Source organism: Physcomitrium patens, chromosome 2 (assembly GCF_059467195.1).
Source record: "Physcomitrium patens ecotype Gransden chromosome 2, ASM5946719v1, whole genome shotgun sequence".
NCBI lineage: Eukaryota > Viridiplantae > Streptophyta > Bryopsida > Funariales > Funariaceae > Physcomitrium > Physcomitrium patens.
Window position 1 is genome coordinate 3,818,633 of NC_143411.1, and position 13,401 is coordinate 3,832,033.

The following is a 13,401-nucleotide window of genomic DNA, read 5'->3' on the forward strand; positions in this document are numbered from 1 at the left end:
GAATACAGAGTAAATAAAACTATATTTTTTAGGCTAGATCTAAGTAATCAAGAATGGAAGATATATATATATATATATATATATATATATATAATTTTTTCTGCTTACATTAATATTTATAAAATATAATTTAAGTTTTCATACTATTTTATTTTAGATTTAATGATTTTTGAATATTTCAAAAGTGAAAAAAATTAAATTTTCCTATAAAACATGCTTTAAAGATTTTAAAAATGTATATATTATTCCTAATATTTTAAAAATATACTATGCAAAACAATACTTATCATCTATTTTAACAAAAAATCCTATAAACATTATAATAAATATAATTTAATTCAATTATAAACTATTTAAGTATTTTAAATTTCTTAACTTTTTAAAAATAATGATAGTGTAGTAAATACAGTCTGATCAAGATCTTTGATCCTTCAACTATTCTAAGTAATCTTTGAATTTTATCAATTATGTTGATTATACTTATACAAATATAAGATCTTCATCTGCTTTTATATTACACCATTTGATCAACTATTATTTTAGTATCTTAGTTGTATAATATAAATCACTAACTCATAAACCTATATATATATATATATATATGTATAATAAATACTATACTAAATACTATGACAAATCATATTGTAACAAGTACCAAGATCAACTCATTTGAAAGTACATGAATAAAAAATTAGGTGCAATACACTTCAATAATGATGCTTCAAATTAACAATCAACCTTGTATTCTATATTCAAAGTTATTTGTGGTGGAAGTAAGGAATTGACATTTGTTGTAATCTTCTATTAAAAGTAAAAGTTTAATATGCTTATGTTTTGATTTAACTAAATAGGATAGTTCACATTTTTTATTATTTAAATAAAAATATCATTTTGAATACTTTTTAAATTTCTTATGTATATATATATATATTACAGATTACTGTTAAATCTTTATAAATATATGGATTAATTTTTATAACATTGTAAGAAATCTCATTTTTATAATTGTACTAGTCAAGTTTTATTTTTAAATATACCTAATTTTATATTCTCTATATTGTAAAAAAATGAATGTTTATACTTGTATCACTAAAACAGTGTAATACTTTTGTTACATGACATGGGAACAATAAATACTTAGATACTTTTGTTATGCTAGGTACATTGTGATTGCAAAAATCATATATCTCATTATTATATGAATTTTATTTTTAAAGTTATTTTTTTTAAAAAATAAATTTAAAAACATATAACTCTTATTTTATTTTTACATGTTATAACTAATTTTTTTGAAAGTTGCATTTAAAAATAAAAATAAAAATGTAAAATAGAATGTTCAACTTGATTTCAAAAGTATGATTTAGATCATTGAATTGGTGATTATACACATAAAACGATACTTTTTTAATTCTAAGTTTAAATATGTCAAACATATTACATCTTAAATCATTCAATCTGTATACATCATATTACAAAGATTACTTATTTATTTATTTATTTTTCTTTTTTAATTATTCAAATATTAGATACTTTTTCCTTTTCTTTTTCTACACTAATGCAATTATAATTTCAATTATTGCATTGAGATATTTTCACAATTTATGTTGACATATGAAATATTGATAAAAATTATAATGATTTTGATTCAAATTAGATAGTAATATTGCATTGATTTTGTTTCAAAAAAATATATATATATGTATATATATATATATATATATATATGACATAAAAGTAATTTTTTACTCCTAATATTTTGAGCGATACTTTAAAAAAATAATGCTTATAAGGATATAAAAAATATTAAACACAACTCTTCAGAAACATACACACAGGTTTAAGTTTATCAATATATTAAAATTATATTTAAAATGTGGCATTTCATAATAAGCATTACAAGTGTTTTGGATAATAGTACTATATTTTCACTTTATATTTTTAGTTATAGATTATTTAAAAAAATTGTTTTGAAGTTGCTATTAAGTTCCCTGTACATACATTACACTAGTATCTTAAAGTTTAGTAAAACTAGAAAAGTATATATTTTTTTATTAAAAACTATTCTTTAAACATGTACAATATGTTCTCTTCTTTATTTCAATACTAATCATTATGGATCTTAGTGTTTGGAATTCTATTTGTGTTTCAAAATTAATAAGTATTCTACTTGCTTTTTATTAACAATAATATATTTAATTTTCATTTTAAGCAAATGAAAAAACTCGAAATAAAATTAGTGATAGATTTATTACTATCATCATTATTATAGAATGTAATAGTTATTAGATCTATCTCAATTAAAATTAAATCCTTTCTAAATGATACGGTTATTATTTTGTGTTATCTTAATACATTATTTTAAAAATATTTTAGTAAAAACAAATTAAGTCTACACTTATTGTGTAGAATATGATTAATTTTGTTCCTTTTATTTTGACTTTCTTGATTTGCAATAGTAAATATTTACTTACTATACATATATGCTCAATAATTTGATAAGATTAATTAAATAAATATTTATAGTAAAAAAACATTGGTAATTAATTTACTTTACGAATCATTATACATTTTATTACTAAATTAGATCACCTACTAAGTGAAAATTGATTGGGCCGCACAAAGGTGAGAACTTTGAATGTATACCATATATAGAAATAAACCACGGATCCTTGTGATGAACATGCGAAACCATGTATTTTTAGCACAGAGCTGGTCGTTGTAAAGTCCAATTAAGCTTCAGTTTTGGGTACTTCTAGTCCAGAAAGCAACAACAAATTTGGGCTTCTTGTCACTTGGTTATCTATCTCCCTTTGCTGTTTTGTTCTCATTGAAAACTGTTCCTCCCTCACTGCCTTCCTTCCTTCCTCCCTTTCCGCACAAAATGATTCCTTACATTTAACACCATAATAAATAAATAAATAAAGAAAAGGATATTAGAGAAGGATTACAGTGAAATGTGCAGAAATGTGCTCCGAGTCGCTGAAATCTAAATGACATAAACAAGGGGGCCCGGTCCTTGTCTGGAAAGGGCTTTGGAGGGTAGGCAGTCGACCTGAGGGGTTATCGATGCGCGTGGAGTAGTGTGGGGCAAACTAACATTTAGATGTACGCGGGGTGCATAACAGATTATCCCTCTCTGGGACCACAACCCTTGTTGATTCCTCTGCAAGTTACCATAATTCTCGGCAAGTCATGGGTCGTACCACGTAGGGACTAGATTATTTACTGCGTCGCTGCCTTCAAGAGAATACTGGCTGGAGGCCAGTGGCAGGGTTATCCAAATTTGTAGCCCTCCTTGGCACAGTTGGGATGGTGCATAAAGAATGGAACATACAGTTGGGAACGAGATTGACGTTGCGAATCTGCAGACTGCGTTCGGAGTATTATTTAGGGGTTGTTGTGTGCGCTGGACCAATATCTCTGTGGCTGCGGGAAGTGGCAGTTTCCAGCTGCCTTGCTGTAGACTCATCAAGAGCGAGCAGGGTGGTTGTATGAGGGATGTGAGAAGGTCGTCGTCAGATATATCTGTGCTACTGTTGAGGCGGCACTGGGCGAGTTTCTTTTTTCTTTTTTCTTTTTTTTCTTTCTTTTTGCATTTCGCGAATCTAGCAGCGATCAACATGACAGAGATTGCGATGGGTATGGCCCGTCAGCAGCAGCAGCAGCAGCACTCTGCTAGCGCGACGTCGTCGTGTGTGCCGGTCTTTGACAAGCAGGAGGAAGACCAGACACCGCTGGTGGTACCTGAACAACTGGAGGCCCATCACGATCATGTGGATTCGAATTCGGACACAAATAGTAGCGCCTCGGATGTGGACTCGAAGACGGGAGTGGCTACTGCAGACACCAAGACTCGTGGGAGGAAGAAGAAGGGTACTGCGGCATCTTCTTCTTCGGGGTCTGGAAATGGGCAGGAGCGAGTGCGCAAAAGACGAGGGGGTCCAGAGAATGGATTGCATCAGTACCGAGGAGTGAGGCAGCGACAGTGGGGTCGATGGGTTGCAGAGATTCGCGAGCCGAGATTGAGGACGCGCATGTGGTTAGGGACATTTAGTACCGCTTTAGAGGCCGCGAGAGCATACGACGAAGCTGCACTTGTTTACCATGGTCCTGGAGCGAGGCTTAATCTGCCACATGAGACGACACAAAAATCAGAGAACGTTCCGCAGCTAGGCAATCAAGGGGTGGAATATCATTACGGACATTTGAAAACGAACAAGTTTATGGGTCTGGGAGTTCCTGCTAACCTTCTCATAGGAAGCGATGTGGCAAGTACGGATAAATATTTCATGAGTGTTGACACATCGCGATTACGTCAATCGTCCTCCTGCAGTGTGGAAAATATTGGGCAACCTGCTGGGTTTAATTTAAACCGCGATCCAGAGTGGTGGATTTCTTGTGGCAGTTTTCGTCCAAACTCTATACCCCAATCAGTTCCAAACTTTTCCAACGTACCTCCCTCGACGTCATCGTGTAATGTTGGCTCTGAGCGTTTTCATCTGTCCCAAGTGCCAATCAATTTTCAGACGATTCCAATCTCATGTAAATTGCCACCTGATCGACATGAGCTTGTGCAAGGCTTTCCAGTTCCCCAACAGCTGTCTGCTGGATTGTTTCATAGCAAATACACTCAAACTTTGGGCCTTCGGTCTCCTAATATTCATTGTGAGCTCGGCTCGGATTGTCCTTACGCAGACAGGCAGGGAAGAGGCTTGCATCGGAATGACACGCACAATACGGGAGCTGTGATGTTTGCGAAGAGTAGTACCACTCAGACTGATTCTTTCTTTGAATCAAACCAGAATGAGCCGTTGAAAGTTCCTATTGGTGATGCATCTCCAGACATGGCTCCTACTTTCACAGCAACACCACATCAGCCTGAGCAGCCTGTGGCGGTCCTTGTACCTGGTGAGAGCACTGCAATGTTCAACCCACCTCCTCCAAGCGACGTATCTTGTCAATACTGCTCCAACGTTGAAGCTCCTAAGAAATTCGAGTGTCCCATTTCAGAGGGTTCTGCTGAAAACTCGTTTGTGACTGAGTTCGAAAAATTCGACTTCGAGTCTGACGCGTTTCAGTCCATGGACAGCTCGATTGAGTCTCAACATGATAAACTTGTAAGTGGTGTGACGGCAGCAACTGCTGTTATGGACCACGGCCCACCCGTTTCATCTGAGGCCTCCCCAGTCAGTCTACAGGGCGCCGACTTTGGTGATGAAGGCTCGCCGAGCTCATTTTGGCCGGACAGCACCACCTCGAGCCACCAGTCACTCAACGCATCTGAGTCATGTCCATGGAGCAACATACAAGAGGAGCGTTACATGTTGAAACTTTGTCCAGTTTTCGAAGACATGAATGGATGTTGGGATGATGCGGGAAGTCCCATTCTTCCCCCGCCGTCCCTGCTCGATCTCCCAGACTTGCCCAACTTGTCATTTGATTCTCTGACAGAAGTTTTCTGCGACACACCCAAGGTGAACGACGTCGACAAGGCAGCAAACTTCCCCGACTTGTAGCCAACGTGAATTTTACCTTCAACATTCTTTTTTTATCCAATTTACTAATCGTTTTGTCACATTAGAACAGTAGATTCTATCTCGTCCGACAGTTAGCGAAGTAGAGAGACCTTAAGGTTGATGTAAAATACGCATATCCATTTTGACAGTTGCGCGCAAACACTGTACGTTAGAGCAAGCCTTCCAATTCTTCCATTTTAAATTTTTTCTTTCAGTCGCAGAAATGCAAAGACGCCTAGCAATGCGTTGCTAGGAGGGAAAGGCCCCGCCAGCGACTTACCCCCCAATTGGAAAGTGGTGGAGCTTTTATAGAAAGAACGGAGTCGACAGGGTAATTTAGTTTTGCGAGGAGTCTTATTATCAAGCCACTTCAAGGAAAGAGAAAGACTTTCTTTTTTTCCTTCTTGTCCTTCTTATCGAGGTTAGTTTCGAAGGGAAGGAGCTCACTCTGCTGTTTAGGTTGTCACCAATCTCTGGATTAGTTCAAAAAGTTGCCTTTGATCCAGCCATGGATCACCTGTTCATCAGTGTAATACAAAAACGTCTCATCACTCATAAATCACAATCCCTGCTGGACTTGCCCAACATGATCGATCACATTTGCGAAGACGAAAAAACGGTTGTGATATCAGGTAAGTTATTAACTGCAAATCTTGACATGTGTAGTGTACTCGTATAACAACACAGCATGCACACAGACACCTGAAGACTGCAGATATCGATGAGAAAACTCACAGTACGCCTTCGTTCCATGTCGACATGGCTCCTGCCTCCATTCCTGATCTGGATAAAGAGATATCCATTCACGACACACTACCTTTTCTGATTGACTCACCTGAGTATCAAAGATATCATTGTAGCAAGCGACCTCACGTGGATTTGGATCGTGACTGAGAGTGGTCCCGTCCCTAGGCGTGACAGACTTTGTCAAGCCCCGCTAGATCTCTCGCACAGATTGCTTGACGATGATGACCTTTCGTGCACTGCAACAGTGTTTTGGTGTCCAAGTCTTTACTAGCTCACACTCAAAGCTCCACTCTAGTGATACCGTAGGGCCCTTTCCATTCATGACGAGCTCGGCATGTGTTCGCTTTGATACTGTGAGGCAGATTTTAGAATTTTCACACATGTCCTGCATTCGTTGGTTGTAACTTAGATCTAACGTGGAAAATCGTCATTAATGGTTTGGGTACCTTTGCGCTTGACTAGTCATGGGCGTGTGCGTGTTAAACCCAGTTAGGGTTTGACATCTGATTGCCTCTTCAGAATAAGAACATCAGTAAGAATAATTGTAAGCACAACTTTCTCTTGGTAATCAAGATAAAATTACGGATTTGAGTATAATTAAAATTATCCAAAATAATAAAAATAAGATTCAACAAAATAGAGATAGAAGATATATGTATTCAATCAAGATGCTTCGCCTTGCCAAAAAAGATAAGAATGAAAAGTACTAAAGTTATCTTACCAAGAATACTTTCAAAACTGTCCACGAATTGAGACCTTTCACAATGTACAGTAAAGAAAAATTACCATGATATTTGTTGTATTGACGATGTAATCAATTTAGGGTTGTGTACATGAATTTGTGCGATTTTTTTATATTAAATAGCTATTAAAAGGTTGGTCTAGTGTAAATATACAACAAGCGTTGCATGTGGTAGGTATTACTCAACCCACTACATGATTAGACCCGCAAAGCCGTCTATAAAGCTCGCGTTACAGCTCACCGTCCATTGTGGCGTGTGGCAAGACCCTCTTTACAACTGAATTCTTTGGTGTCACGTGTTCCTATTTTGTGAAGAGGAAATTTTTTATTCCACAGATCGAGAAGTTCACACGGTCACGGAGCGCTGTAACGCGCGCTTGACATCGTGAACTGACGGAGGGAATCAGCAGGGAACACGAAGGGAACTAGAAGGGCACACGAAGGGAACCTAAACTGCAGGGCAGCTCCGAAGCTGTGTCTGGAGGACTTTGCAAGCGGAGACGCAACAGCGGAAATGGCACAGTCCGTCCTGTTTTGAGACCACGATTGCTATCGTTCCAGACGTTTGTAAGCTGCTAAGTGTGCCGGTTATTGAAGAGCACGAGTTCATGCGCAGGTGAGACAATGCGTGCCTTTTTCGGCTTCTAATTGAGTGAGAACTCGACTTTCTTCGAAGCTTATTTGTAATGTGATTTGGTTTCAGTTCTGGTTTGTTGAATTCCTCCCGTAGGCTCTCTCGATCGGAGCGACTTTGATCACTAATTGGATTAATGATTCAAAAATATCATTCGAGGAAAATTCATGTGATAATGTAGAGAGGTTTGCCAGAGACAAGTTAAGAAATCCTGAAAGTTGGATTGAGGACAGTGTTTTTAACTAATTCGGGATTTGTATAGTTTTTAGCATACGTGAGGAGATCAGGACAGTAATCCCTGTATTTACTCGTGCTCGAAACCTGTGAGACCACTTGTTTGAACGTAACTCATATGTCGTCAAGTTTCGAAAAAGTTATTCGTATTATTATTATTATTATTATTATTATTTCTGGTCTTAGATTTGATCGTATTTGTAGGTTGATCGTTATGATTCACTCTTCGTGCGCCTGCACATTAGCTGGATCCTACTGTTTAGATTCATCATCCATCATTTGCTTCTGCTGCAAATTAATTATCTGTGGTTAGTCCTAGCTAGTTTGGGAGCTTCTGCATTGTTAATTGGTCTTGCTCAGCTAGTGACAATATTTTATGTTCTAAAGTAAATTTTTAAGTGATTGGATTTATTGTCGCTGAACCTTTGCATAAATCGGGTTTTATACATAAATATAAATTTGAAGCTGAATTTTTTAAAAAGCCTAGTAAGGATAGACAGGACGTGTTGTGAATTTATAGCGTTTGAGACACCACATATCTTTCGAGCATAAGTAGCATTAAGTACATGGTATCTCATTCGAGACGCATAAACAGGTTTGAATTAGTCCTTTCTAATATCTTCCATGATGGCGCAACATGTTCATCCAAAATGTTAACTAGGTTAGCTTGCATTCTGATGTGTCATCTGCAGTTGTTTTCACATTGTTTGCTGCTTCTTTTAAATATTGATACCGCCACTTTTTTTTTTTGTGTCATCGCTGAGTTTATTTATGCCAGATATGATGTGAGAGGAGCTAATGAGGACGAAGAAGAATGGCAATACGGCGGCTTTAGAGCAAGCACAAACGTCTTCTGCATGGTCCTCTCACTTGTCAATTAAAGTGTTCTATCGAGGGTGTGGATGGTCTCAAGGTTCTCTCGCCCCGAAGAAACTGAATTCTACCACCATTTTGTCATTAGTATGGGAACATTAATTTCTTTACCAGTACATGATTCTGGGTGTATAAATCAATACTAGTGAAATGGCATTGTGATTGTTCCTAATTATTGCAAACAAGAGCTAAATTTCGAGATGCAGCATAATTGTTTTCGTAGTCATGACCCACTGAGCACGTCCAACTCCACTTGTTAACAGAGCTAGAGACTTGATTTTGATTGCCTATGTAGCTATGTTGGCAGCTGATTAAGTCTGTTATCTACGATACTCGTAAAAGTTCCCAGCCTTGCATTGGTGTTTCCTTAATTTTGTTTAGAGTTCTCTTTGACGCGTGCTATAGGATAATATGCACTGACTCTTTTCTGCTGCTGGATTTTGATAGCCGAAAAAGTGAAGATTTGAAGAAACGATCATGGTGTCTACTTTCCATCATCAACCACTACAACGCCTTCTCAACCCTCTACTGCGTTCAACCCCACAATATGATCGCACTTGTGTAATCTGTGACATGACATCACAACTTGACATTGTCTGTCAGGTTCCCTGGCCATATATTTGATCCTTTCAAAATTTGTTGATCATGCCTGCAACATTAAAGCTGCTTAGCATTGTTTAAAAGCAACCAACATTGGTTGGACGCATTTTCGATGATGATAAAAAAGCAGTTCTTCAATTCTGGTGTGAACTTCTCGAAGTACTTGTACGTGGTATGTCTTTTCCGGAATTTTCTAATTCTGGGTTCAGTGCCAAGTATTTATGTTCATTGAATCTTCTAGTTGAATTGCTGCAGCAGTTAATCGACCACGGTTGCATTGTCGCCGATCTCAATATGCAGCTGTTTCATTTTTGTGGTTCTATTTACAGATTTCATACCACCCTGCATGGCATGCACATTGTTTACGTGTTGACTTATTTAGGGGATGAGCATTAAACACATTGTTAGAATCAGATGGAACAGAAATTCTATTTCAAATCTGCATTTTCCTGCACTGTCATTCTGAAGTTGAGGCTATGCCTGCATATTCCAACATCTGTGTCTTTGTGGAATCTGGATGACTTCGACAATATAATTGACCGGTTTCACTGCTTTTGTGTTTCTCTTGAATGCTCAGCTTTATTACTGAATCCAAGCCAGGAATTTGTCTGAATCTATTTAAACAGGTGATCTCAACCAATATGCTCTGTATTTTATCTCCTCAAGCTCATGAAGTAGTACGAGATTTATATGATCAGTATGGAATGGTTAGCGCACCCATTAAGAAATGTTTTGAGGCAGTAGGATGTTCTTGGGAGAAGTCCAAGCGCATTATGGGTGGTTAAGAATGTGGTGGTGCTCTAGACGATTGCCATCTCCTACGGCCCTGGTAAGCTTATATCTAGCTCATGTTTAATCTTAACTTGGCTCAAGCTACTTGTGATTGCGTTGAATCCGAAGACCTAAGCCAGGAAAATTCCAAGGTGCGCGTCGCTGTTGCCATGACACTCTGATCGTTTTCTCAAGTTTTTCTTTGTTTGCGTCAACAAATGAGCTATTAGATGAACGGCCTCTGAAGCTCAGCATTTATTATTAATTAGGGCTCTAAATTTGTTACTAGAGTTCACCTTATTTCCTAAAACGGCATTCCTCTTGCTACTTGGCATCTCTTGGCAACAGATACATGTGCACATTTAGAGCAGATGCATATAAGGTTATTACCAATGTGTTAACGTAGTTTTCTATTGTGGAACACGATCTGTATATAATTGAACGCCATTGTAACTTATTTGAGTAGAATAGAAGCCGACTTGAGATATGTGTACTATGGACGCTGGGAAGCTCAGGTAACAATTGTTATACCAGAAATTTGTTAGTTTTTTTTTTGTAATAAATTATACTAATTGATTAAATTTTAAATTTTAAAACTACAATAAAATTCTCTAGATCAGAAGGATTGCGCGCTCTTGACGAATTCTTGCTCAAGTATGTAACTCCTGCTGGTCAGAATATTTATTTCACAGGGGTGAAATCTTCGGCTTGTGAATGAGCTTGGCACTCATTTGACTGATCATCCCTGCATCAGGTAGAGGAGCTCTAGACATTGCTCAGAAAGCAACTTAAGTTAAATGGTAAAAATCCTACTGGTTTAGCACATTGGACTCGGTGACGGTTGCAATGTAATGGAATGTGTTCGACCGAAATGTTTTGAATAGTACTCTAGAACCACGCTTAAAATACGTATAGGTAATTTTTCATGGGACTAACATTTCCCTTTACTATGCGAACATTAGTTAGCTCACTTCCTTAGTGATGTGACTTTTTTTCTGAGGGGGAAAACGTAGTAAAGAGACTTTCACTTCAATTTTGTCTTTTCATGGATTAGAGCCAACGTGCCTTCAGAATACCTCAACATCAGAAGTCAACTCACTATAATGCACCATAGCTACAAAGCATGTTTGATATACCTTATCAAAATTATTATAGATTGATTAAATAAAATGAAGCCGAAGGTAGCAAACATAGAAATCGGTACGATATCCAATTTATTTTGTAGAATATCATGTAATCCACCCACAGGATAAAAATCGCACTTACCGAGTAAAGGCCAAACTTGACCTCCACCTGCAGTCGTCTGCAAAAACCATAGCAAACCGATGACCCTGTCGTAAAAGCTGAGCCCTTCTAACTTTATGTTGCACTTTTTTTGTTTTTAAAAGGTGAAGCGCTTCGGAATGTTTACTCACAACCTCCCAACGCCAGCAAAGCCATCACAGCTAGAACCTTTTCACTTTTTCAACCACACCCACGCGCACACAAGAGAGGGAAATAGGGAGGGAGAGAGATCGAGATCGAAATGGATTCCCCTTCCATCCACCAAGGGCTACGAAGCAGATATTTCCGGCTATTGTTCAACACACCTTTTGAGCATGCAAAGACCACCCCTAACCCCAGGTGAGAAAAAGCTTCTCCTCATCTTCCTCTTCTTCCAGGTAATAACTTCAACAAACCCATCGCCACTCAGGCACCGAGCTCCTCCTCCTCCTCAGATTCTGGCCATCAATGCCCACACATCGTAGAGTGGTCCCAAACCACGAAATGTGTTTTTTCCTTTGCAAAAGTTCTCCTTTCATTGCCGGCCTTTTTCGCAATGCCAGGACAATTTGAATGAAGTGCAACAAATCTCGTTTCGCATGAACGCACGCCTATCTTACAATCCCTTGCGTTCGAGAAATCCCTTGCGCATGAGAACCACGACTTGGATGCAGAAGAAAATGGCTTGTGAGTTCCAATTTCACCCCTGACTGGAACCAAAAGGTGTCTTGCTGTGCGAACTTGTTGATTTGTGCAAGCCACGTCATACGAGATGTCGCATGAACGATGGTTCGTTGGGTGGGAGTCCTCTGTTCGCTGGACTGCCTTTGTCTCTGCGCTTTTGTTCATCCAGAACAGGTTGTTCCTGACACATGAATATGTTTTCTGAATGCCCAGTTGCTACAGATGTTGGAACAACCAGTTCCTTTGATGTTGTTGACAATTATGTATCAGATCTCCAAGATGAACACAAAAACTGGGGAAAAGTTATTCTAACTAAAGTAAACAATTCCTGCCATATCATTTTCATACCATTATTTCATATTATAGAAAGATTGAGATCTCGAATTTTGTCTGGGTCATGTACGAATTTCTTTGTGTTGTTCCGAACTGTTGTGCTCCTCCCCTAGAGAAGTGCATGTGTTATCGGAAAGGCAGGGGATACACCCAAATTTGGTCCGAAATTTGTAGAAATTTGGTATAAAAATTCATGAGAATGCATAGTTTCTGACTTAAAAAATAGGTAGTGCTAAATAATTCCATCAGAAGTATTGGAGGACAGTCTTGAATTTGAAACAGTGGTGGTAACATGGTTTAATAAGATGGCATGATTCCTCCATAAATGTGAAATTCTTAAGGAATGCAACTTACTTTTAATTTAACAGAACGGTACAAGTGAACATTCTATGAGTATCTTTGCAAGAATTGGGTAACGACAAAGAGTTTACTTGTATTGTTACAGTTATTTCAAGGAATATGTTTCTAGAAAACTCTACAAGAATCTAAAATACGATGCATGGTGTTTTACATAAATAAAGACATGAATGGATTTGATTTAAGTTTTATGCCCAAAGAAAGAAACGTGATAATAATTAATAATGTTAAAAAGATAAAAAGAGGAGGAAAATGAAATAAATTTAAAATAGAGTATTTAAAATGTAAGCGATTTAGAAGTCAGAGAATGATGTTGCTAATATGGAGGCATCAATGGTGTTCATTCTACATATTTACAAGTTAGTAGAACGTTCATGTATACATGAAACATTTCAAATTATAATAGGAAATTAATGATGCTAATAAAAAATACTATATATATATATTGAAGTGTAATCTCAAAGTTATAATAACCAGAGACACCATTAATTGCATTTAAGTCACAAGATAAAATAATTTTATCTTACTTCCCTGAACAACAATATGAACTTGCAACTATTTTTGAGCATGTATGGTTGAGGAATTAAAAAAATAAATGGTTCAAAACATGAATAATAAAATTGAAAATACTTATTCATAATTTTTTG

General features: G+C 37.1%; 1 protein-coding gene and 1 long non-coding RNA gene across 4 annotated transcripts; both read left to right on the top strand.

The window, feature by feature from the left end:
• The first annotated feature begins 3,249 nt into the window (after positions 1 to 3,249).
• Positions 3,250 to 6,081, top strand: LOC112279150 (uncharacterized). Its single transcript, XM_024513303.3, has one exon. It carries the CDS (start codon positions 3,324 to 3,326, stop codon positions 5,514 to 5,516), a length of 2,193 nt encoding a protein of 730 aa, XP_024369071.1. The 5' UTR covers positions 3,250 to 3,323; the 3' UTR covers positions 5,517 to 6,081.
• A 4,708-nt stretch (positions 6,082 to 10,789) lies between these two features.
• Positions 10,790 to 12,937, top strand: LOC149989696 (uncharacterized). Of its 3 annotated transcripts, XR_016498072.1 has the most exons (4): positions 10,790 to 10,917; positions 11,506 to 11,740; positions 11,944 to 12,067; positions 12,278 to 12,937. It is a non-coding gene; the product is annotated as an uncharacterized LOC149989696 (long non-coding RNA). The 3 variants fall into 3 exon arrangements; XR_016498074.1 differs by having other exon boundaries at positions 11,944 to 12,937; XR_016498075.1 differs by lacking the exon at positions 10,790 to 10,917 and having other exon boundaries at positions 11,521 to 11,740.
• Positions 12,938 to 13,401: the final 464 nt, after the last annotated feature.

Coding starts and splice junctions, on each gene's coding strand:
- LOC112279150 (XM_024513303.3), top strand. CDS start 3,324: ATGGAACATACAGTTGGGAACGAGATTGACGTTGCGAATCTGCAGACT.